At 36.2% G+C, this 24,869-nt stretch overlaps 1 protein-coding gene across 3 annotated transcripts in view; it reads left to right on the forward strand.

Annotated features, from left to right (window-relative positions):
• HBS1L (HBS1 like translational GTPase) overlaps positions 1 to 24,869 on the forward strand; it is a 66,445-nt gene that overhangs the window by 34,719 nt on the left and 6,857 nt on the right. For 2 of the 3 annotated variants that reach the window (XM_067293692.1, XM_067293690.1), the window contains exons 5-13: positions 4,555 to 4,663; positions 12,720 to 12,976; positions 13,445 to 13,610; positions 15,893 to 16,010; positions 18,826 to 18,972; positions 19,690 to 19,764; positions 20,575 to 20,692; positions 20,877 to 20,945; positions 24,217 to 24,321. In XM_067293692.1, the coding sequence (XP_067149793.1) occupies positions 4,555 to 4,663; positions 12,720 to 12,976; positions 13,445 to 13,610; positions 15,893 to 16,010; positions 18,826 to 18,972; positions 19,690 to 19,764; positions 20,575 to 20,692; positions 20,877 to 20,945; positions 24,217 to 24,321 (1,164 nt within the window). The remainder of the gene's footprint in view (positions 1 to 4,554; positions 4,664 to 12,719; positions 12,977 to 13,444; positions 13,611 to 15,892; positions 16,011 to 18,825; positions 18,973 to 19,689; positions 19,765 to 20,574; positions 20,693 to 20,876; positions 20,946 to 24,216; positions 24,322 to 24,869) is intronic. The other variant, XM_067293691.1, reaches the window with a different exon arrangement.

The raw sequence follows: 24,869 nt of genomic DNA on the forward strand, positions 1-24,869 counted from the left end.
TATTTAAATACTCAGTGCTACTATGTGTTTCTCCAAATATGCCACCAAAACCCTTTTTTTGCTCTCTACTTTATTTGATATCAAAATTTGTTACCTGAGATGGTCGCTGTTTAGCAGACTCCTGTTATTTTTATGTGACTCTGAACTACCTTGGAACAGTCAATCATTAGTCTGTTTTGTTCCCAGCACTGAAAAAATAACCGTATGCCCTATCTCCAACAAAATTAGAGAAAAGACTGATATTTACCTACCTTCAGAATGTGTGTGTGTGTGTGTGTGTGTATAAAAACCTGAAAAGAAGAATCTCTCAAGCTTTTTTTTTTTTTTTATGGTAAAAATTTTTTTCAGGTAATCCTTACAACCATTTTTACAAAGAAAATCCAGAAGCTAGGGAGTTGCTTATGGTAAAGGATTGTGGTTGACTTTATCCATATAGTTCTGCTATTCTAGCTTGAAGGCAGTTTCTCTGGGTATTCATTTTTAAGCACTGTCCCTATGTTTTGCTTCCTTCCTGTATATGTGTGTCTGTGTGAAACTTCCTACTTTTCAGTCTGCAAATACTTTATTGCACAGTCAGACTTCAGGGTTGTAGTTATAAGAATTTTGGAGTTAGAGACGGTACTGTTATGTAATGATGTTTGACCAAATTGAAAAGCTTTTCAATCAGAAGATGAAAGGGCAGTCACAGGAAAGGTAAAAGCAAACAAAGAGAAGATTAATAAAGGGAAAAGTTCCTTGACTGTCAACTTGTCAGTACTGCCATAGTTGCACTGGAGTAAAGTCAGCACAGGTTTATTTATTCCCTTTGGTATTAGGCTCATCCTAATTTAATACTGAGGAAAGTGTACTAGTGGATATTTTGTTTTGTAGTAGTGGTTATTTTGTAGATACAGTATGTTGTAGTCCAGCTACACTGATGTCAGTATAGTCTCAATAGTAAGTATTTGTCTGAAAAATACTGTCCATGAAATAGGAAGGGCTAGAAGTTTGGTTTTTAAACATTTTGAACTGTGATAACCATCATACCAACAAGCACTTTTATAATTTACGAATGTATGCTTTCTGTTTTCACAGATGAAAAATTTCTTTAACTTTCCTAGTATTAAGTTAGTTAATTGGCAGCATTTTTATGGAATCTCCTTTTCAGTAAAATCTCTTGGCAAATTAGTGTATGTATTTTATATGTATGTGATCCTCTCTTATTTTTGTTTTTTGTAATGCTTGGCTCAGCTAAGTGTAGCAAGAAGGCGTTGGGGCTTGCTTAGGAGGCAAAAATATGAATAATAATAAGTTTAATAAAGATGCAGTTGACAGTATGCCCCTTTTGTTTTTATTTCACATATTCTCTTGATTTAGGAAACATACTGTCATTTAGTTACTTAGGTTTGTGCCTAAGGATGCCCAAAAGGCAGTGGGTCTGAAGGGTGTTTGTAAAGACTTTCTTGGCAAAAAGCTTATCCTTTCCCTTCAGAGGCTGGTATTCTCACAGCTGCTCTTGTCCTAATCATATTGGGATTACTGCTACCAGACTTTTTCCAGGGGTGCAACACACTTTAGTTGCCATAGTATGCTCTGCTTGATGATTAAGAAGTATTTCTGTTAAGAATTGTACCGGTGTTGTGCGCTGACTTCCACTGAGTTCCAAGGTACAATTTAAGGATTTGCATTTGATCTGTTAAATGCTCAATAGTTTTGGCCTTGTCTGCTAAAGCAGATAAGAATTTATCAGGCAGTTCTCTGCAGTGCCCTATAGATTAGATAGTAAAGTATACTCCTTTCCTGGACTTCTGTCCCTCATATTGAAGCTCATAATTATTGAACTTAGGAGGACAAAACAAGGACAGTTGGTTTGTCCTCCTATCTTGCCTTTGAAAAGGATTGTGAATCTGAAGACTTCATTTATACGGAGTAACATTTTCTTGATAATGTTAATAATCTTTAATGGTGTCTGCAGTGCACAAAGTTCTTCAAAAAACAGGCTTGGTCCTTATCTCAAGTTCCTTAGCATTGCTTGATTTTATTGTACTTGATTATAAAAACAGAAGTCAGAGAGTGCTGTTAGACACTTCCTTCTGTCAGTAGGATTACTAATAATTCTTGCATTGTCTTTGCATCTACTTGAATGCTACCATTTGAGGGCTATCTTTTAGTGGTTTGGTTTGCATATGGAACCTTCTCTCATAACAGCATCGCTTGATTACTCTGCTGTGGTATAAAATGTTTCTTCAATGTTCGTAATTTCAAGTGCTTGTTGCATACTACAGAAATAAATGATTGTCTCAGTGATGTAGTTCTAGTGAATTGTCTATTCTTATGGATTTTATCTGGAAAGTGAGAAGTGTAATACTTTTGAAGATTATTATTTGGCTATCCTTCAAACAGATGTCAAATACAATAGGTTGAATGTATTTGTCTCCCTGTACATTTAACTTTGGATCAGTGTCAAACATCCCAATGGTTGCTGTACAGAGTGAAGATGAAATTCTAAATCATGTAGAGCAAATATGTTTTGCAAAAGCTGTAGCTTTGGATTTTTGGATCATGTGTAGCAAAAATTGCTAATAGATTCCAAGTTATCTGATACCAATTGTTACCTTGATTTCTTTCAACTAATCTCATTTCAATTTCATAATTGTTTTTGTCATTTTTAATTCCAAACAGCCAGATTTCAAAGAGTGTGTTTTCTGAGAATTATCTGCAATTTAGCTTTCAAATGACATTTAAGGATTCATGTTTAACTAGCAACCGAAGGAGATGCTGCTTGAAAGTTGTTAGAATTGAAGTGAAAAGAAACAAACTAAGTTGGCAACAAAAACAATGTAATTTTTAATGTAACTCAAGTGATTAACTTGGTCAAGAAATGCTGTAGGTGACCTGTGTAGGAACTTGAAGATGAAAGGAAAACTTTGTATTTAACTGGTGGTCCTTGTCCAGTGACCTGAATTTTTTTTAATCCTGGCTATTTGTTTGTCAGCTACAGAATTTGTGATTTTGTAAAACATAATTTGTGCTATTATCTTTATATTTTATATTTACCTTTTTTTATTTTTTTGTTACTGTTATTCCTTATTTGCAGTGTACGCTGTATGCAACTGTTAAGAATACCCCTACAGATTATTTCTTCCATGGATCTCCAGGTGGCATACAAATAAAATGAGAAACAGCAGATGAGACAAATGAGGAAGATGAAGACTAAGTAATCAATTAAATAACAATGTCTCAATCTATTGTGAGAGTCTTTAAAAAAAACAACAACAAAAAAAACCCAACCAAACAAAAAAAACCCCCCAACCCCCCCCAGCTATTTTGGTGTGCTGTCTATTATAGACCTGTCTGTGGTATTCTGTTTCCTTACCTGAAACATACCTTCAACAGTCTTGACCACAACTTTATACATAACCTGTCTAGCAATATGATTATGTGGTTTTTAAGGTATAGCTCTCATATTTTAGATCACAGTACAGAGTTAACTTACATGAGTAGGATCAAATGACTGCAACAGCTCATCTTACAGTAGTAATCTAAAACACTTAAAGTATTAATTTGGTATTCAAAATAAGTATTCATGTGACTGTCACTATCAGAATCGCTGGATTATTTGAAGAGTAGCTGCATTTTTCCAGTTTTCTTTTCAGATTCATCAATAGGTGAAGAATGCTTAAAAATTACAATTTAGTTCTGAACTCAGATTATTCTGTTTTGCTTTTCTGTGTACATAACATCGTTTAGAACACAAGGCAAAGTTGTCATTCATGCTGTGAAGTTAGAAAAAAATTTTTTTTTTAAATGGAGGAGGAATCATGACGTATTAAAGAGGGAATTGTAGAAAGATAAGAGCTAGTTTACCTTCTGTCCCCTCCCCCCCCCCAAAAAAGTTAAATCACTTTTTCACAGATTTCCAAGAAACTGCACTATTAGGTCTGTTGAATGTAAATTCAAAAAAAAAAAAAACACAAAAAAACCCACAGACAAAAAGGGAATTAAGTTATTCAACTCTGATAATTACTCCTAAATTACCTTTAAATTAGCCAGCTTGGGAATTGCTTGGCTACTTTGACATAATTCAGTATGAGACAACTATTTGTTCCCAGCTTTCAGGGAAACTTGGTAGCCCACACTTAGCTCTGTGCTGCTATTAGCAGTACCTGAGCTAGACATTTTACCATGCAGTAGCCTAGAGGCTCAGTGTTGTTAAGGCAAAAGCAGAACTCTAAATAAGGATTAACCTAATCAGCTAGTGAGCAGCTGCAAAACCTTTCTTCATCTTCCTTATCTTGCGTAAAATACTACTGGAATTCTGCAGAACTCCTATCAAATAGTAAAGCTCTTAAATGGTGTATCTGTCATCTGAATGGTTGGAGAAACAGATTTTCACAATAAATGTTTGAGATTAACTTGAATAAATATGTAATAAATGCAAGTAAGAAAACTAACTGTGAGGATTCATCATTGTAACAGACTGGTATCATTGGGTTGAAGAGAAGGAATTTAACTTGTTAAACTGTATATTTAGTCTCAACCTTAAGTTCAAACTTACTTTTTGTCTATTACTAGGAAAATCAAGGGATTCCCAGTCAGCCAGAATGGAATCTGAAATTGTGCGAAAAGTTACCAAAATGACAGTGTCTGGAAAGAAACAATCTATGGGATTTGAAGTTCCATGGTAAGCCAAGCCCTCATACATCAAGGTACATCAGCAGCTCTTCTTTCAGACTGATGCACCTGTAGCAAGTTTTCTTCTTTTTTTTTCTATTTTTACAGCAGTTTTAGTGTCACTCTCCAGAACTAACCATCTCAGCTTCTTGTTTGACTCATAATTACTTTCAGAAGATGGTACCTCACGTTTTGAGTTTAACAAATCCTTTCACTATGAATAGTGCAGAGAGATATCAGCTAGTCAGATTGTTTAAACATCCGCTTCATAGAATACTGAACTTTCTTGGGGTTCGTTTATTTTAAATTTAGTTCTCTAAGTGGAATTATGAAATCAATAAATCTTAACTGTAATTGCTTGTTCTTCAAAGGAAGTAATACATTTAAGAATAATTTACGGGGAAAATGATCTCTTATGGCTAAATTTTGCCTTCCTCTACAGCTTTTATTAACTTTAACAGGTGGCCAGGGTACAACTGTTGTAGAGAAGAAATTGGTCCTGCTTGTGCTTTGGCTAAAATAGGATGGTTGGGGGAAAATTAGAAATACTACTCAACAGTTCCAAGTTAGGGTATATCTTGTAAGAGCATAAAAAAAGACATGCTGGGTCAGGGTCCACCTTCAACAGTAGCCAACAGTTAGAGAAATATGTAAGGACAGGTCAAGCGTGCTGGGAATACATTCTGTGAAATACCATTGCATGTGGCATTCTGTGGCACATGCACCCTCTTGAATTAGGCTGTTTCTATTCATAACAGTTAATTGGTTTTTCTTACTTGTATGTGCTGCTTTGTTTTTGAACCCAGTCTTGTAATAGCCAGCATGTCTGTGTCAAGAAATTCCATGGTTCATCCACAGGAAAAAGATTAGCAAGCATAAGCAGTGCATACTTCCCCTGCTAGTCCCACAATACTTGCAATTCTGATCTGGAAAGCATTTTTAGGAGTAAGAGGGTATCGTGGTCTTTATTTTACTGTGTTTTGTGCATCCTTAATGAAACTGCATGGAAGGCAAGCAGTTGTATGTGCTTAGTATTTCAGTACATTTGATTAGGTGTGAGGCTGATGTTGCTTCCTTAAACCTGCTAAATGCAATTGCTGAATGAAAGTGATGTCTCTTAGCTACTTAGATGCAATAAACTCCAAATGAAAAGTTCCTCAGCCTTTCAAAATCCGCTTTCTGTGGTATTTGAGAGTTGTGTTATATAAGAGAGAACACAGATCCCTCTCCCCCGTCCCCCCACTAGCGACCCTGGAAGGGACAACAGGACTTGATCACTACATTCCTGAAAATTCATCCCTAGTGTTTCTCTTAAACCTTTTATAAGCTGGAGTTTTTCATGGGGTTCTCTGTGGATTAAAAACATTTGAATAAAAGTTTATAAAAAGGAATCTCAAATGAGTGAAAAGGATCTGCAGGCTAGGCCTTCAAAAGTGCAGTGGGGATGGCAGTGATAGCATTTTTTGGCTGTAATAATCACCATTTAAAATGTTTTTTTTTTTTTTAAAAAAAGAATTTTGCATGCCTGATACTTAGCAACTGCTATATCTTATGTATGTGTGCCCACTCCTTAGTGAAGGAGGAGGTAAGAAGAATACTTCCCTGTCTGTAGGCTATTATAATTCCTGGATAGGCTAGGACGATGACTTAGTCTTTGAGAAAAATGGTTGGTTCTAACATGGTTATCAGCCACTCTACTTCTCGTCAGGGACCCTGAAATACAGTTAGCATTGTGCTTGCTTCCATTTTAGTGACATGTGGTTTTCTGTGACAGAAAAGATTAACTCTTGAGGATCTGCTAGTAATCCCTCTGAGTATAAATCCTTATCGTTGTGAAGGTAGTTAAACTCCCTTAGTGCTATTGCCAAGCCTCTATTGCTCTAGAAATTGGATGAACATAGCAGTCCTTATCCTATACAATTTTCAGTAGGATTAGATAAAATAAGGAAGGATTACAGGGTAGTATGGCGTGACAGCATGATGGTAGCAAATGTCATGTTAGCCACATTGGGGAAGTAGATTTAGGAGGGGTAAGATGAGTGGAAAATAATGGAAGAGGAGTTGTCATAGGAGTTGTCATTAGCTTCAAGCTAGGAAGAAGAGGAATGAAGTGGAGCAGTTTGTAAGAGTGTGAGATTTGGAGCACAGCTGATCAATATGGAAGGAAGTCCAACTGAAACTGGAAAGTTATCTGCTTGTCTAAAGACCTCTGCTTCAAGGAATCTGTATTAGCCTCCTTTGTTCTTTCATCCCCGAAGCCACTGTGAAGGCACTACCAACGCACGAGGCCTTGACTTGAAGAACTGAGGTTTTGCTCTTGCACAGTTCTGAATCTGCATGTTTTGGGGGAAGAGGCCCTTGACAGTGTTTGCGTTGAATTTTTCCTCCCCTGCTTCATGGCAGTGGACTTTGCTCTGCCTGATTGCTTTCCAACCTACAGGTTTCTTTCCATGCTTTGTGTGTGAGGTCTTGCTGATGTGCTAAATATGGTGTGGTTAGCTGAAACACTAGTGTTCTCTTACAAGCTTAACATGACTTTGTAGCTGTTACATATCCACTTCTGAACTTGAAAATACAGAACATTAACCCCTTTCCCCAACTCCCTGAGTACTAGTAGTTTTTAATTCTGCAGTTATCTCCTGGAATATTGGTGGCATAAGAGTGAGCTGTCAGGGAACAGAATGAATCTGTGTTTAGTAACATCTAAGGCTATTTCTATTAACTTTTTTCAACCTGTGTTTTTATTGGTGTTGTGTAACTGTACTGCAAAGGGCTTATAGACAATAAAGATCTCTTGAGTATGCAGTGTATATCACAGACCAAAAGCACAGCATTATAAATTATTCATAGCAGTTATAATAAATTATTACAGGTGCTTTAGAATCCAAATTTCTTAACTTTTCAGTTTGCTGCTTCCTCACCATCTCAATATTTGTATGGCATTGGTGCAGAGACCGTAAGAAATTTAACAACTGCAAGTGATTACATAGTATGCATGAACTAGCTTTTGTGGGATCTTAAAGATAATTCATGGACTATGTTTTTAAAACAGTGGCCTAGCATTAACCAAAATAACCCTTCTTTGACTAGCTATACAGTCTATATAATTCAGTCTTCTTATGAGGCATGACCCTTCCTAAGTGAATCTTTCTTAAAATGTGAATGGATTATTAGGAGTTGTGAATTGCTGTGAGCACTGATTGCCTTTGATGCCAATGCTAGGTATTCTTAATAGGATAGTCTATGGAAAATGTGGTTTGTTCGACTCTGACAAACTGTTTTTCTGATACTCTAGCAAAACTAATGACCAGGCTTTTTCTTCCTGTTTAGTCATGAAGGAAGCCAGGAAAAGATATTAGCAAAAAAGGGTGATTATTTTAACCAGCCTGACCAATATTGTGTAATTAATAATTTTGAAAGGGGAAATAAATGTAGACATTTCTGTAATGACTGTAAGTACTCCGAAAGAGTCGGTTGTATAAAAATAATTCACTAAGCATGCAGACTATAAGATTGAAAATAATGCTTAAAGCTAAATTATGCAGGGTTAGTCTTCAGCAGATAAACTTTTCAGGTTCTTCTTTGAATGCGTGCTAGTGTGAACTTCAGTGAACACAAGTGTGTGAGGATGAGTGACTTTTAGCATTGCTTTTAACAGCATGTGCTGTATTCCTCTGTGTCCTGGTGCTTCCAGAAAATGGTGATGTAACCATATTATTTTACTGAGTTTACTCTTATCCTTGTCAGCAAGACAGAACATAGGAAATTTCTGATGTGGCAGTTCTAATTTTGACCAAGTCTTGGTCCTTGCCAGACTTTTGTATGTCTTTTCCGATTTGCTAACAAAAAACTATGGTAAGCTTTTTTGTCCTCCAGCACTGAGTAGCTGGTGGTCAAGCTTTCTTGGTACCTGACCTCAATGCACATACGAGGTGCTTCATAGTTCTGTCTTTTCAAAGAAGTCAGAAGTTGATGGATTCAACGGCAGTGCAGCAGCAGCTAGCAGTGACTTGGCAGGCATGCTAGGCACAAATGCTGGCTAATAGAACATGCTCACTGAGACTGCTCTTGGCACCTCCATCAAGTTCTCTTATAAGGAAAAAACAGTTGATTAGGAAGTACAGTAGGAACATACTAGGTTACTAGTGTGCTCTCCTATATGTTCTGTCTTCTGGCAAATTTTTCAATACCATTGAGTAATTTTGAAAAATCTTGGTGGAAAAGACTTACTGAAAAACATTTTCAGTGTCATTCATTTTTCATCAACACTTAAAGATGAAGCTCCATGACATCCTTTTGAACTTCTTTGAGTTGTTACCAAGCTGTTCAATAAATTACTCATCTGTTTGCCATGAGGGTTACATAACCATCAGGGTCTTATTTGCTAGATCTCTCTATACTAGACCTCTCTAGGCATCCTTTTGTGAGACTTGAATTGTACATTTCACCAGCCAGTCTTCCCGTCTAGAAGAGAGGGACTATATAATTGTACTTATCAGGAAACTCACTCTCTTCTTCCCCTAACATGGCTCACCAAAAAGCTGAATCCTCTCATCAGAGAGGATCTATAAGTAGATAATACACTCTATCCATTATTAGGATGTTTCTACTCTGAAACAGCCAGTCTTGCTTGATCATGGCACAGACTGTTTTCAGACTTCCAAAATGTGGTAGTATCTGAAACCTGGAAAACACTAAATGAAGCAATCTTAACTTTTCAAATATTGTACCCTTGAAATAGTGGCAAGGCCTAATGTTATGATAGCTAGACTCATGTTTCAGTCATTATTTCACTAGTGTATCTAGCACTACTTCTTTGCACTGCCCAAAATAGAAAGTACTGGGCAGCCATATTGTATTCACAGTAAAAGCTATTTGTAAGTGAGAGAACGATTATTTATCTGGCAGTAACCTTGATTCTCTAAGTTGCTGTAATCCATGTGGGTTCTGCAACTCAGCATTCATCCTGCTTTATGGAAACCTTACTGAAGTATGCTTTGACTTGCAAGAGAATCTAAGACTAGAAAAAAATCATTACCTAGCTAAACGAATAAAATTTAGAAGTTTACTAATAGTCTGTCTTTCAGGATACTTTTTTGTCTTTTGATAGGCTTCATGTGACAGTCTTTGAGGATTTTGGAAAGCTGTAGAAAACATGAGTTAGGTTTTTGGTTTACATTAATTCCAGTTTCATCTAATGTCGTCTTTTTAAGTATTTTTGATTGTGAAAATTTGGTCTGGGAAATAGCATAGACATTGAAAGGGAGAAAAAACTGGGTTACCAACTTCAAAGGCTATTTTGATATCACTATACGAATACAAATATTATACGAATACTTCTTTCTAGAACTTCAAATGTCAGCATTTCAAGGAAAAACTTTTGATACCAGTGTAAAATATCATATCTGCATTACCGTGTGACTTTTGCATATTAGCAATAGTCATAATACTTCAGTGTGAAAGTGACAGATGTTATACTAACACTGTGAACTGAAATTTATCTGAAAAAAATGACTTGGAAGACCGGAAGAGTCTTAATCTTGATGGAAGATGTCTAATGCAAATAAACTGTGAGCATATATGACTCTTGATACGTGGCTTCAGGCCAAACTGGTCTGGTGTACTTTATAACATTCAGAGGCTTTTAAAAATATTGTTAGAATATGTAGAAAGGTTTGTCACTGCAGTTCTGTGCATATTTGCTTTCTATTACCTTGGTTGTTTTCAGTCAGCTTCCATGAGGTAAAATGCCTCTGAAGAGATATTGTAGAAGATAATTGTTGTACAACTCTAGAATAGGTTTTCAGCTTAAACTTGATGTGCTATTTAAAGAAGTTTTAAAACTAGAGACTTCTGTTCAGCATAATAGAAAGGTACTTAAGTTTTCTGTAAAAGACAGCACAAATAACTAGTTCTTCTGTGGAATGGTTCAGGTGTAATTACATCTACAGCGATGATGAACCATTAATTTTGGAGTTTAGGAAATTAAATGTACCTTCTTTAAAGGAAATTTAGCTTGTCTAGATATATGTTGTATACTGGAGCTTGTCTAAGACTGTATTTGATGATGCAGTAAGGCTGGTTTCCTAGCATCAAATCAAAAATGTCATGGTTTTGTGGCCCAGTGCAGTAATTTTGATATAAACTCATTTGTTCCTTCAAATGGTTTTGAAAGTGTTGATAGGTTAACTTTTTGTGAATAGAGTTTATGCAGAAATGTCTATCAATTATGCAGGAGAACAGGTATCATCTGTTCCCCTGCAGCCAGCATGATTGGCATAAACTAAGTTGTGTGCTTTACTAATTTGAGAGAAATGAGATTTGTATCCGGCCTTGGTGAAAGAGCCAGCCTTGAGTTGTGGAACTGCAGTCTGAAAACAGATGCTCACATTTCTACTTTGGGGTCTTACTGGAAGTCAAGCAAAAGCTTGACTCTGGGTCTTATGAAAAGGATGGCACAATCAGCAACATATCACACTGCTACAGTACTGGATATTTAGATAGGCTCTGAAATTGAGGAAAAAAGTGAGACCTATAAAATCACCAGTGTTGCTTACTGCTACAGTAATGGGCTAATTTTGCATTTGGTCTGAACATTTCCTAGGTTTAAGTTTTTAGATCATAACTCTTAAATAGGTTGGTTTGTTAGACTAACATGCTTGAGCTATATTGTTTCTTGAGATGTGTAATGAGAAGGGACTAATACAAAGGAAATACTCCTACTAGGACTGAAGCAGATAGAAAATCAGAAGTAATGTTTCATAGTGTTATCAAATGAAAGCAGAGATGTTATGACAGGGGATTCTGAAGTATCAAAATAAATAGTTTTGATTATAAAAGTTGGAGAGGAAAACTGGGAAGTAAACTCTGGTAAGTAAATGAAAAGTGGAGGCAGAAAAATTCACTATGGACAGGAAGAAAACTGTTTCCTTTTGTAGCACTTAAGTCTGAGAGGCTGCTTGAAACGAGTTTCACAGAAAGAAGCCCATAGCACAGTGGTGCTGCAATTGGAAAGGATTTCCGGTTTTCCAAGGAAGAAGCCTCTTCTTATTGGAAAAAGTTTTAAATATTACATTTCGTAGGAATTTTCAAAATACTGTAATGGTAATGGTTTATATATTTAAACGTGCTATAGCATAATGTTGTTGTGCCTTAATAACTACTTCTGTTCCTGTCTTGCTGTGTACATTAATGCCTTACCTTGAAAGTCTGTCAGCCAGCAGGAAAGCTTTTGCTCTTTGGAGTTATTGCTTTTAGTGGTCATCTTTGCCACAACAGGTGAAAAATCATATCACATTTATTCGCAGAACATTTATGTGAATTAGGAAAATACCCTCATTTACAAATCAGAGAGGAAGAATGTGAGAGAGTGTAAGAGAATAATATTTTTAGGATTATTCAGTATTAAGAGTAGTACAGTAGGTCTGTGGTAGAATGGGGTGGAAGAAGAGAGGATTTGGGAAATCCAAATCTCCTTAGTCGTGGATGCCTTATTATTTTATGCATAAAACAATCTTCTCTGTCCGGATAAACATAACTTGTCTGTTATGGCTCTGTATAAACATTGCACCCTAAATTGCAATGCAGATATGTTTAGTATCTACTTTTTATACTATATTGCTGGTGTTTTCACAATAGAGCATCACCACATTCAGCTGCATTACTTCTAGTGTAAATGAAAGGTGTTTTAGGATTGATATTTCAAAACTGATGTGGGCTTCTTATTTCGGAGAGAACTAGTTCTCAGTAGCTGTCCTTTGTAGCTGTTCTTTCCCTCCCTGTTAAAAAAAGGGTCTGTGGGAAGCTCTTGTTTATCTGAATTTCATGTATTATACAGGATTCTTTCTTATCTTGCTTTCTTACCAGCTCTGAACTTGTCTAAAAAGCAAGATATCTGTGTAGTTTGTGTGCAGTTGCTTATCATTTCCACCTTAATAGGCTTGTTGTTACTTACAAAATACTCTGTCTGGAGCTTACATGACAGTAAAGAGAACACTGCTTTTTCTCCCATATTTGTATAACTTCTGTGACATTTCTATTCCATGTGTTTTCTTTGTTTTCCCTAGTGCTATTGCTGAAGAAAATGGCCATGTTAACACACCTCAGAAAGGACTGTTAGCTGAAGATGCCAGTGTAACTTCTGGGGTACTTGAGGCAGTCTCAAAATCTGCTCTTTCACCCCAAATAGTGCAGGTTTCAGAAGAGCAGAATATGGTGCCTACTCCAGTGAAAAAGTCAAGCAAGACAAAACCACAAATAGATGTGAAAGCGGAGCTGGAGAAGAGACAAGGCGGAAAGCAACTGCTTAATTTGGTGGTAATAGGTAATACTGTTAATTACATACTTACGTTTTAGGCAAGTATAGAGATTAAAAACTGTGTTGATTGAATCTGGAAGTGATACAGAAGCGAAACTCTCTTCTCTTTAGGGAAGAGAGATCTCATACTGTTCTCAAGCACATCTGCTTGACCAATATTCTTTGGAAGGAGTCACATTCAGACTTCATTGACTAGAATATGAGGTTGACCGGGTGCTTAGTCTTGAAAGTATAACAAAATGCGCTTTGAGTTGGTTTCATTCTTGCAATTTTTTTTTTTAGTATGAATTTGGAGGTGCATGTGACTGTCACACAAATTACCTGTCTCTCTGCTTCTCTACCTTATATAATTATAAAATTCTGTGGATTGAATAAGCATTATTAATGAATGTGATTTTCAGTATATTTCAGGTTGCACTCTGTCTAAAATTTGTAAATTAGTAAGGTTAATATAATGCTTGTTTTCCTCCTTAGGACATGTTGATGCAGGTAAAAGTACTTTAATGGGTCATCTGCTCTACCTTTTGGGAAATGTGAACAAAAGAACTATGCACAAGTATGAGCAGGAATCTAAGAAGGCTGGCAAAGCTTCGTTTGCCTATGCATGGGTCTTGGATGAAACTGGGGAGGAGAGAGAAAGGTAGAAATATTACCTTTTAATGGAAATTATTTTTTTGAAAGAAAAGCATTTGTTAGTAAATATAATTCTACTAATCATGCTTTGGTAGAAGTATGCTAAATGTTCAATGATATTTACTCAATACTTATTAGCAAATATTTTAATAGTAATGTATATAAGCATACATTATCCAAAAATATAATATCCTGATTTGGTTATAAGAATTTGATTGAGAAGTTGAGTATTTCTCCAAATATTTCTGTGTTGTAGACTGCAGTGTAGGGCTGCAGAATAGAATGTTTCTAGTACCCATGTTAGTACATTTAAAGCTGTCTTACTGTTTCGTTGCTGCCAAGTTTTTTTCTGGTGGGTTATCTCTCTATAAAAAAGGTCTAGGTTACATCCTTTGTACGAGGGGTGTCAGGATTGTAAGCCAAGCACTGTGAAATTTTGGTTTGCCTCATGTGACTTACATTGCGTTAAATATCAAATCTATTCCTAATAAATTAACTATATTGGTAGTTTTTGATCGCTGCCTGCAATTTATTAATTTGAAATAACAAATTTAAAATTAACTTGTATCATATTGAAGAAGTATATAAAGGGGATGCAGTCAAGCTCATTTAAAAAAAAATGCTCTAGGGCTTTTAAGAAAATCATATATAGTTACAGACATGATATTATTTGTTCACAACGTAATAAACACATTTTCTTCTGTCTTACCATAGTGTTTCTAATTCTTTGCCCTGTGGTTTTAAATACGCACAAGATAAAGTTTATTTATCTAATATAATAGGTATTTTTTACAATTGCTCATCACCCATGGTTTCACAGCATATAAGCTCTCTGATTGCAAAGATAACCTTGACAATGCCAAGTGATGCTGATGAACATGGAGTAAGGCAGTGTCTATAGAGAGTGTAACTTTTTATTGCTGTTTTTAAAGGCAGATGCACTTTTGCACGGTCCATGTGTATAAGAAAACTTGTGCATGTGCCACTACTTTCATTTACACCGTGAACATACAAACCTGTGTTTGGGGGGCGAGGGGAAGGACAATCCAGAAGCAAGTAAACAAAATTTAGGAGTGGCCTTACAACAGGTAAGGCTTATAGTATTGCAGTAGTAGTGTTGTTGTAACCATGTAGTCTAAGGATGTTAAAGAGGAAAAGCTGGTGTGGAGAGGTAACTATTTTTATTGTACCAGTAGATGTAGCTTGGTATAAAATTGAGAAGAGTTGAAGTTCAGTTCTTTTCACAGGTCTGTAATAGAATAATTAAACACCAAATTAAGTACATGTTATTTTATTAGCACAAGCTACTTATGATAGGATGTAATTAACATGTGAAACCAGAGACAGACAAGTATTTTTTGCTTGTGAAAAATAAAATTTAATTGAAGGTAAGCTTTGTGAAAAATTTTAATAAGCATAAAATTGTTATCACTTAGGGAATTTTTAGTTAAGCATTTAGGTACCACATCTCTTTTCTGAAGATAATTTGTAATTTATTAAGGAAAAAGCATTCTGAATTGCTGTTTTTGCTTATTTTTATTTTCTCCTTTTTGGAGTTTTGTATTTTTAAATCAAAGTTTTATGGAGCGATCTCTAAATGTTTCTTGTCATTGAAAGTGGAATATTTTAAGTATCTGTGGTAAAATGAGTAGTTTTGCAACTTAAGTGCCTGTTTCTCTTCATTGGCTGTAAAGGGAGATGCAGGTGACTAGCTCAGATACAGACGTGTATGACAGATGTCTGCATTTGATCAGGTGAATCCATCCTTTGTGCCATTCAGAAAACAGGGTTGTTAGTGAGATGTGGAACTGAGTCAGAGTTGTGATCCCTTCTTGAAAATAAGTAGTTCTGAACGTGGCTCTTTGCATATATTATAACCTTATTCCTGTAGTCCCTACCTTCTGTTTTTATTTATTCTTGGCTATGCTTCTGCTATTGTATGGTGCCTGTTTCTGAAGGGCAAAGTATTAAAAGTAAAATTAATAATGATTCAAATACTCAGTAAAGTTTTCTCTTCATATTTTCACTGTGCTTGTGGGTCATGGTCTATTGGCGTGGAGTTAGTATTGTTAATTCTAGGTATTTGTTTCCTTCCTAATTAGAATTACCCAGAGATAACTCTAGAAGTCTGCTTTTCATGCAAGTAGGTTTCTTTCAATTTCTTGGTGCAGGCTAAATGAGATTAAAGCTATAATGCATATAATTTCATGACTGCGTTACCTTTCTTTGTATTTCTGTGAAGCTTTCAAAACAGTTGTAATAGTGTGTTACATGTGTGCTTCATTTAAGGGGAGTAACAATGGATGTGGGTATGACGAAATTTGAGACAAAGACTAAAGTAATTACATTGATGGATGCTCCGGGCCATAAAGACTTCATTCCAAATATGATCACAGGAGCCGCACAGGTAGATATATTCTAAAACTCTTCTTACAATAGCTTTATTATGTATAACATAAAAAAAAGTTTTCTTCTTCCTTTTAAATCTAAGATGAAATAGTATCGTTGATGGCACTAACATAGCTTTGAAGTTTTCATGAGTTTTTCTAAACTTAAAAATGTGTTAAACTTTTTAAAGGCAGTCACTTCTCTTTTTTTGATAAGTTAGCTCTTTGGAGGAGAGTTTCACACTTACTAGGGAAGTAATTTGAATACTAAGTTACAGTTAAATAAATCAAAGTGTCGAGTTCTTAAAGTTATTCAAATGTGGCAGTTCTACTCAACAAGAAGTTCTGTGAAAATTTTTTTTAGGTAAAGATTTTAAGTGGCTTTCAGCTTAAACAAAAAAAGGTTGGCCTAGGTCAAACACAAGACTTTTTCCAATTTAAGCAAGTATTTTTGTATGGGATGACTAAATGTCATGTAGATGCAGCTTATACAGAGTGCATATATATTCTTCAATAGGACATTTGCAGTGTCTACATGCCGCTATTGCTTTGAGAACTGTGGGTAAAGTCTAAAGTGTTGGGCACTACCTATTGAATTCAGTATGGCATTTACCATTCTCATATAGGTCAGTTATTTAATTTATGTAAATAATAAATCAAATGGAGCAAGTAATCCATCTGGTTACATGGAATAAAATGAGCATTTTTTTTCCCATTTAAAAAGGCACCCTTTTTTAAAATAGTGGAATTTGGTTCTCAGAAGTAGAAAAGTTGGTGTAATGAAAGTTCACCCCCCACACACACCCTCCCCAAGGCAAGCTACTGTTTAGAGGTGTGTTTTGTGTGTGCTATCATCACAGTCTCAAATGAGAGTTTTATCTTAAGATCTCAGTATGCCTTGCAAAAGTGGATAAGTATTGTTATCAGTTTTACAGATAGAGAAATTATGCCATAGGAAGACCAATTTTGCAAAACTGTACTCTAGGTCTGTAGCAGGCCCTGCGTAAGAATTCATATCTCGTGGCTCAGTGGTTAGGCCACAGGATAGTCAGAGGTTCTCAAATTGTGGTGTAGGGCTTCTATAATCATCTACACTGTGAAGCACATGTTACAGGAAGCTCATGGTTTTTTAATTAGAAGTGGATTTGTAGTTTCAGAACACTGGAAAATGTTGACTCAGACACACTGTTTTCATTACATTTTTAATTCAAACTGGTTTATCTTTTGAAATAAGTAATACAGAGAACATGTGTAAGAAAAGATACCAGCAGTTGTATCAGTTCAACAGAAGATGAGGCTGACCAAATAAGACTTGACATATCTCTGTGTTCCCTCAATTCTCAGGATTGTGAGGGGCCAGTCTATTCTGGCATCTGTGAAGGAAATAAGTGGAGCTATACAAGTCCTCTGATGCCTGTTAGGGTAGCCTGTGCACTCTGAGGAAATGGGTGGAAGAAAGCAAATGTGAAAATGACCCTGATGCCTTTGTATTGCTGGGAATTCCACCACTGCAAGGTGAATCCCCAACTGCTGTTATACAAAATGCAAATCAGCCTTATCAGGGTCAGGATCTGGCCTTTGGTACGCAGCATTAATAAATGGCTAATTCATTTTAGTCCCTAGGTATGGTTTTTACAATTTAGAAAATGCAGATTCCCCCCCCCCCTTTTTTTTGAGGGAGGGGTTTACCATAGTGCACATTTGAGATTAAGAGTTGTGGGGAAATTCATCCCTCATCCTGTTGCTGTTCTCACACTTGCCCAGTCTCTCTGTTTGAGGTGAGGGGAATTAAGAACTAGGACAACATGCTCCCTCTAGTTTCCTCTCCTGGTATCCAGAAGCATGTGTATATAAAGAAAGGGAGAAAGCACTACTTTTCTCCTCTCTTTCAGTTATGTCCACCTCATCTGTCCTGTGAAATTGACTGTCTTGAATCTTTCTTTTGACACCAATGCTTTTCTTGTTCATATTTGTTGCCATTGTTTGGTAGGTGATGATGGTATAACTAGCTGTTACCTGCTGAAATAGGTAGAAATAGTAAAATAGTAGAAATATTAGCAGCATTTAAGGCTGTCTGTGCAATCTGTTTTTTCCTATGCTTACATGCCAGCTTTTGTTCGGTGATATAGACAGCATGATACCTATTTGCTGTTAATATCCTGGCAGAGATTTATCTAGCCTATTACATATTTTATCATCTAGGATAAGTCTTTCCACTTTCCTTCTGGTGTTCTTGAGAGCTTTGGGGTGTGAACCACAGTTACCACCTCATGAGTTTGGCATGTTCCAGCATGTTGAGTAGACTGTGAAATGTCCACATCCAATATGGAGTGGACTGATTGTCCCAGCTCTACAGTGAGGTGGTTTATCTGTTATTTTTGCTGCTTCTCGGTATGAATGTGTCCAGACTCAGGCTTCTAGGCACAGTCCTGGGCATACCCAGCAGGGAGAACAGAACATTTTTCTCATATCCGTTCTTAAGCTTGTGGAGCATGGGCCACTTGTGTTAACTTGAAATCTGTGGTGGACATCCATGGTGGGTAGTTTGAAGAAGACAGGTTTTCCAAACCAAGATTTGGCTACTATTTAACATAAAATTGTGGTTTGTGGCATGAGATGATGTAGTGCCATAATATCTCACTGAATTGAGCATGAAACAGGGAGATAGAAATAAGCAGTTTCAATTGCATTTGAAGTATATCAGTATTCCTTTTGTGTAAAGTATATTTTGTGTAAAATGTTGCTGATTGACATATTTACCTGGATTATTTCCACCTCTTAACCAGTTTTAATTTTTTTTCTTTTTTTTCTTTTTTTTTTTTTTTTTTTTTCAAGGCTGATGTGGCGGTTTTGGTTGTGGATGCTAGCAGAGGAGAGTTTGAAGCAGGGTTTGAGACTGGCGGACAAACTCGAGAACATGGATTATTAGTGCGTTCTCTTGGAGTGACACAGCTAGCTGTTGCAGTCAATAAAATGGACCAGGTACATGCTTAGTTTTTCTGTTTAATGGAAAGGCTTCCTTCCGGGATTGTGGTCCCTTAAGTTTAAGGGTCAGTACTTGTAAAGCTGGGGGGGGGGAGTTTGTTCCTTCCTTTCTTTGAGTCTCAGCTCTTGCAGTCCCTGTGTTTAGACTTTACAATATTTTTCTTTCTGTTTGTCAGTGTATTTTCAAAGCACACAGAAGGGCAGTTTGGATGCTAAAATGAGCAGGGGGATTCCCTCCTGTGTATGTGAAAGTCTCCCTCTAGATTTCAGATAAGCAACTGTGTGACATCTGAAAGGGTGGTCATCCAGATCAAGGCACCAAGAGCTTTCTTCAGGCATTTAAATGGTGTTAAATACTACTGTTTGCATTTTAGATTATTGCTGTGTCACGTATGATCTTGCTGAATCTGATTTTGTGTGAATTAAAAAAAAAAAACCCAGAACAAGGTGCTATTTATTGACAAATCAACTAATGGACTTTGAAATTAACGGTTGTGTTGGTTGCTATCACTAAATGTTAATAGGTATGGTCTCACTCCATTCAACTGTTGATCCACCTGGAAGAATCTCATTTATAACATCCTTAGATGCTGTGGGTAAAGAACACCTACTGATTTGATGACATGCAGTTATATGTTCAAGTCTCAAGCTTAACGTAAAACTGCATTTTTAACAATCTAGAATTTTATTCTCATAATCTGTGTTCTATTTTAGGTCAATTGGCAACAGGAAAGATTTCAGGAAATTATCAGTAAGCTTGGCCAGTTTCTTAAACAAGCTGGTTTTAAGGTAATGTAAATTTCTGAGGTCTTTGTAGCTTTGTTCAGGCTCTGGGGTGAGGATAGGACCAGGTTTTTGTATTGTTTCAGCCAGGTTATTATTTTGTGTCACTTTCCTGCTGGTACTATGTGCATGTAGTATAGCAGATTACCTTCTTCTTGGTAGCGTGTTTATTGAGCCTTGGATAAGGTTAGTCTGTTCTTGATACTCCTAGTAATGTTTCCTCCTCTTTGTTTAGGTCTGTTGAATCTTTTGGGTACTCACCTGTTTTGTAGTCCATTGGGACTGTTTTCTACAAAGCAGAACAGACCATCTTAATGTTCAGAATTATGTGAATTACAGTAGATGGTTTTATTTCAGAGCATGTTTCATTGTGAATTATGAGCTAGTAAGAACATTCTTTATTTGTCATTCTTGATTATTATTATCATGTTTCCTTGGTTCAGACTACTATCTATTTGGACAGGTTGTGATCTTCCTGAAATTATTATGCTTGAACCAGCAATTCAAACTGGAATATACCTGTCAAATATGGAGTTGGAGTTTCTTACTCAAATTCAGCTTCTAGTTAATAACGTTACAATCATCATTTTTAGATATATCTGACTCCTTGCTTTGGTAAAGAGCACTAGGACCAGCAAAGAGATGAACAGAATGGAAATGTATCAGCCAAAGAATTCACTTTTTCCATAAGGGGAAATACAAGTGTGCTAACTGTTCTTGCATAACTTGGAAGCATAATACTGAAAAATGCATCCCTTGCTTCTCTTAAGATGTTGTTATAATGTATGTTTAACTTCTGTTTGTTTTCTTATTTAGGAGTCTGATGTGGCTTATATCCCAACAAGTGGTCTTGGTGGAGAAAATCTAGTCACAAGGGGTCAGTCAGATGAACTCGCAAAGTGGTATAAAGGAAAATGTTTGTTAGAGCAAATTGGTGAGTGCAGTTTTTCTAATTTAAAAACTAATATGATATTGTAGTTGTGTGTGTCAAAACTTTGGGGGGAGAAGTGGGACAAAGACTTTGGAATGCTGTATAGTTGATTTGCCCTTAAATGAGAAATTGTCAAGATGGTCATTGAATATAGAAATTCTAAAAGGTGTTATCAATTTATTCGCAGATTCTTTCAAGCCCCCACAAAGATCAGTGGATAAACCATTTAGGCTGTGTGTCGCTGATGTTTTTAAAGGTTGGTTGTTTTTATAGTATTTTTACCATCATTTCACTGATATTTAACGCATGAATGCACAGGTGTTTATTGAAAAATGATGTAAAAGTATGATTTTTAAAACAGGAGCTTTATGTGTGTCAGGATACTTGAACAGGAATGGTAAGCTTTCAAACACTGTTATTGGTGAGATTTTAGATAGTACCACTGAAGAAGCACACTGAAAAAGAAATTGAGGAAGAAGAAAATCTAGATGGCTTGCTAATTGACTGTGTAACGAGTTGGTGGTTCTGTGGGACAGAATTTGGGACTTCCTTTTTTCAAAATTGGTTCTTGTTCCTTAGATAAATGTTTCTCAAACTTTTTGCAAGTGTGTCTTTGGGATCTTTTACATTCCACTTCTAGATTTAGACAGAGTTTGACTTTGTCCTTTTATGTTCATTCTTGTAGCCATTAGTGATGATAAATTCCTCCATTTTCATATTACAGCTTTTTGGGGGGATGAAGAAATGGTGGTGTTGTTGAGGCTGTTACAACCAGCTGAGGATGTAATTAAAGGTGGCAAGCTGTTCCCTAGCACTGATTTTGTAAATAGCAGCAGCCAGTAACTATAATCAGTCTTTATTCCCATTGTCTGGAGGAAATAGACTGCTTTGAGCAATTAAGGTTTTTGTGGTAAATTTGATTTTTTTTTTTCCAGCTAAATGCATTTACATTTATGTTTAATTTAGAAAAAATAATAAAAATAAGGTTTGTAGCACTCTTACCTTGCTTTAAACTTTCTGTAACTCCCTCAAGAAACATTGCAAACTAAATGAGAGCATGATTTGAAATGTTGTGCATATTTGTAATTAAATACTTGATACTTGAAATTAACTATTTTAATAGAAATTTTACTGTATTTATTGGGTGTTTACAGCAGAAATACCAACAAGCCAGATCAAAATATTGATCATAATAGGAAAAAAGGAGTTCTGTGCAGTTTTGATATGGGTCTTTCAGAAAGAGATTAAATGTTATGTGTGCCCTAGGATAGCTTACTTAAGGTACTGAAGCTATAATGGTAAATATTGAAGCCTTATGTGAGAACTTTCCCCAGTGTGTTACCACTAATTCCTTCATTAAGGCTGTCACTGTATTTTCTTTTTCAGCCCTGTGATCTGTGGGAAACTGCCTTGAGAGTATTGATTAAGATCTTTCAAAATAATATTACAACATTTTTGTTGCAATAATCATTTTTGTGTTGAGTTTAGTTTCACAAAATGAGCAATTTTGACTAAACCTGCTCTGGGGAAAAGGTCTGATAAGCCAAAGTAAGCAAACAAATAATGGCTTTGGAAAGGAACTCAATTTACAAATATAAGGTTTATCACTTTAAATGTCTTTTAGGTGTTTTTCAGTTTTGTATTCCCCCTCTTCCTCCCCCTATCTTGTAATTTCAAAACCTAACCAACTTGAGTGCCACCAGAGGAAGTAGCTAGAGATACTGCTACATGAAGCAACAGTTGCTCTCAGCCCTATACCAACCTGTGCTCATACACAGGAGGAGCTGTCCATAGAAGTATATAAAAAGTGAGAGTGCTGAGCTTGCTCTTATGTAGTTTGGAAAACCCCGTCCTTTAATATCTTACATGTGATTCATCTACCTCAGCCTCATTTTAGTTGCTGTCCCCCTTAGTCCTCCTAATATTCTTTCCAGTCCAGTCTCCTGACCCAAGACGTCCCTCTGAATTCATGCACCTTCACCTCTGCATCAGTCCCCACTCTACAATATAATGCAGTCAAGGGTATGACTTGACTTGACTTTAGAACAGCCTTGTCCAGCAGCCAAAAACCATGGACAAAAACCATGTTCTGGCAGAACCTAAGTATCAAGATGGATATAAAATCAGGCCCTTTTTTATGGCCTGGTTCTGTCTGCCCCTATACATTTGTGCTTGCAGTGATTTGCTGTGGGAGCTGAAGGAGCTTTGCACTTTGCAGGAAGCAGTCAGCACGTGACAAAGTGAAGTCCTAGACAACGTACTGCTTTACCAAGCCAGAACTGATGGTGTTAAGGGAAGGAGAATTGGTTCTTGATTCCTTCTGGGTGAGAGCAGGGCATGGTCGGGAGCCTGGAACCAGTTAATGACTCTGGTTGTCTGCAAATGCTTGCAGAGCCAGCTTCAGGTTCTTTTGTGTACAATATTCAGGTGGTATTTGTACCATGATTTGCAGATTTTTTTCTAGCATGTCTCTGTTTCTCCAGTTTTCTATTCTTTTGACGTCCTGTGTCATCTGTTAATTGATTGTGTTCATCTCATTTGCTGGAATGAATAGAGGAAAATTAGCTTATAGGCATACTGGCAATACTTTTTCAGCTAGATAGATAGAAGCATTCATCAATAATTGTAATGAATGCAAAAGAAGGAATTGGTAGTACATGGCTCAAGATTAATGTGACACAAAATACTAAGTTGCGTGCTTATCACTGAGTTCTAATATTCAGCAAAAGGTCTATTTGCTGTTTGGAATGTCAATGAAAATCTTTGTAAAATCACTTCAGGGGATTCTGTATAAACATACCTGCAGACGAGGACTGAGGAGATGACGCATTTCTTTAGCTGTGTACGTATAAATGTGTGTGTGTAGCACTAGAAGTACAGAGTGGGTCTATATTGCACACTTTTTAAAAATAACCAATTTATCATTAAAATAATGAATAGGGTATTAGTTAAGTGTATGGACTTTCAAGAAGAAAAATATATGCAAATCTTTTACTCGGAAATACCAAGTCATCCCTTTTTACAATAACTTCTCATATTAGATAGGACAGATTCAATCTTTGACTTTCTAGGAGTAAAAGAAGTTTGCAGATGGAGCTTCCAGGATTCTGAGTCAGTTAAACAGTAAAGAGCGTAGGAATTTGGGTCTGTCTCTGTGAGAATTTTTATAAGATGTTAGTGGAATATTTTTGTCTCTAGTTCTAATGAGAAAGTGCTGAATTAAGTAAAATTGCTAGAAAATAAGAAGCTTTATCTAATACTGAAAAACTAAAACATACTACTTCATGAACCTACATTTGTTTAAAGAAGGATATTAGTTCTGAAAAATATAAGATCTAGAGGTTTTGAATTTAATGTTTCATTTTCATTATGAGGCACAGCTGGCTAACTTGCAAGTGCCGAATTCTCTACTGGAGGAAAAGCTTCATTATATTTAAAACTGTCTATACATTGCTGAAGGGCTAACCCATGATGGGAAATCAACCTTCCTATTAAGTTATTTGAAGTTATTACTGTTGTTATTACAGACCAAGGATCAGGATTTTGTGTGACTGGTAAAATAGAAGCAGGCTATGTTCAGGTTGGAGAACGACTTCTGGCAATGCCTCCCAATGAAACTTGCACTGCAAAAGGTACAGTCTTTAGAAGCTTGTTTACTTTCAGGTCGATACTGGGCTAGAAACAGTTACTGAAATGGTAACAGATTGTCAAACTGATACTAACTGTCAAACATAAAATGTGAAAGCATAAAACGAATTTCTTTAGATGTGACTGTCTGTATAAATGTCTGTGAAGAGTATGTGAATGTTGCATGCTTTTTACCTTTTTTACGGCATCAGATACTCCTAATGTTATAGCCTCATGCCTTTTTACATTGTTTCGTGAAGAATCCATAAAAACATCTAAGCTCCACAGTTCACGGCTATAAAACTATGCAATACAGGAATCATTAATGTTCAGCTTTGCTGTGGAGTGTTACTGCTGTTAAAGTGTGAGGATGTTGAACAACATTTAGAAATTAATCTTACAAACGAGATGCAAAAAACTTGAATTAAGTTTGTGCTGTTGTTCATAATATTTGACATTGAACCTTTCATAATATACAAACTTTTAGGATGTAATAGTGTTGAGCAGCTACAAAGGAGTAGAAAATTGGATTTAAAATACTATCAATACGTTT

This window comes from Apteryx mantelli, chromosome 3 (assembly GCF_036417845.1).
Source record: "Apteryx mantelli isolate bAptMan1 chromosome 3, bAptMan1.hap1, whole genome shotgun sequence".
Classification (NCBI taxonomy): Eukaryota; Metazoa; Chordata; class Aves; order Apterygiformes; family Apterygidae; genus Apteryx; species Apteryx mantelli.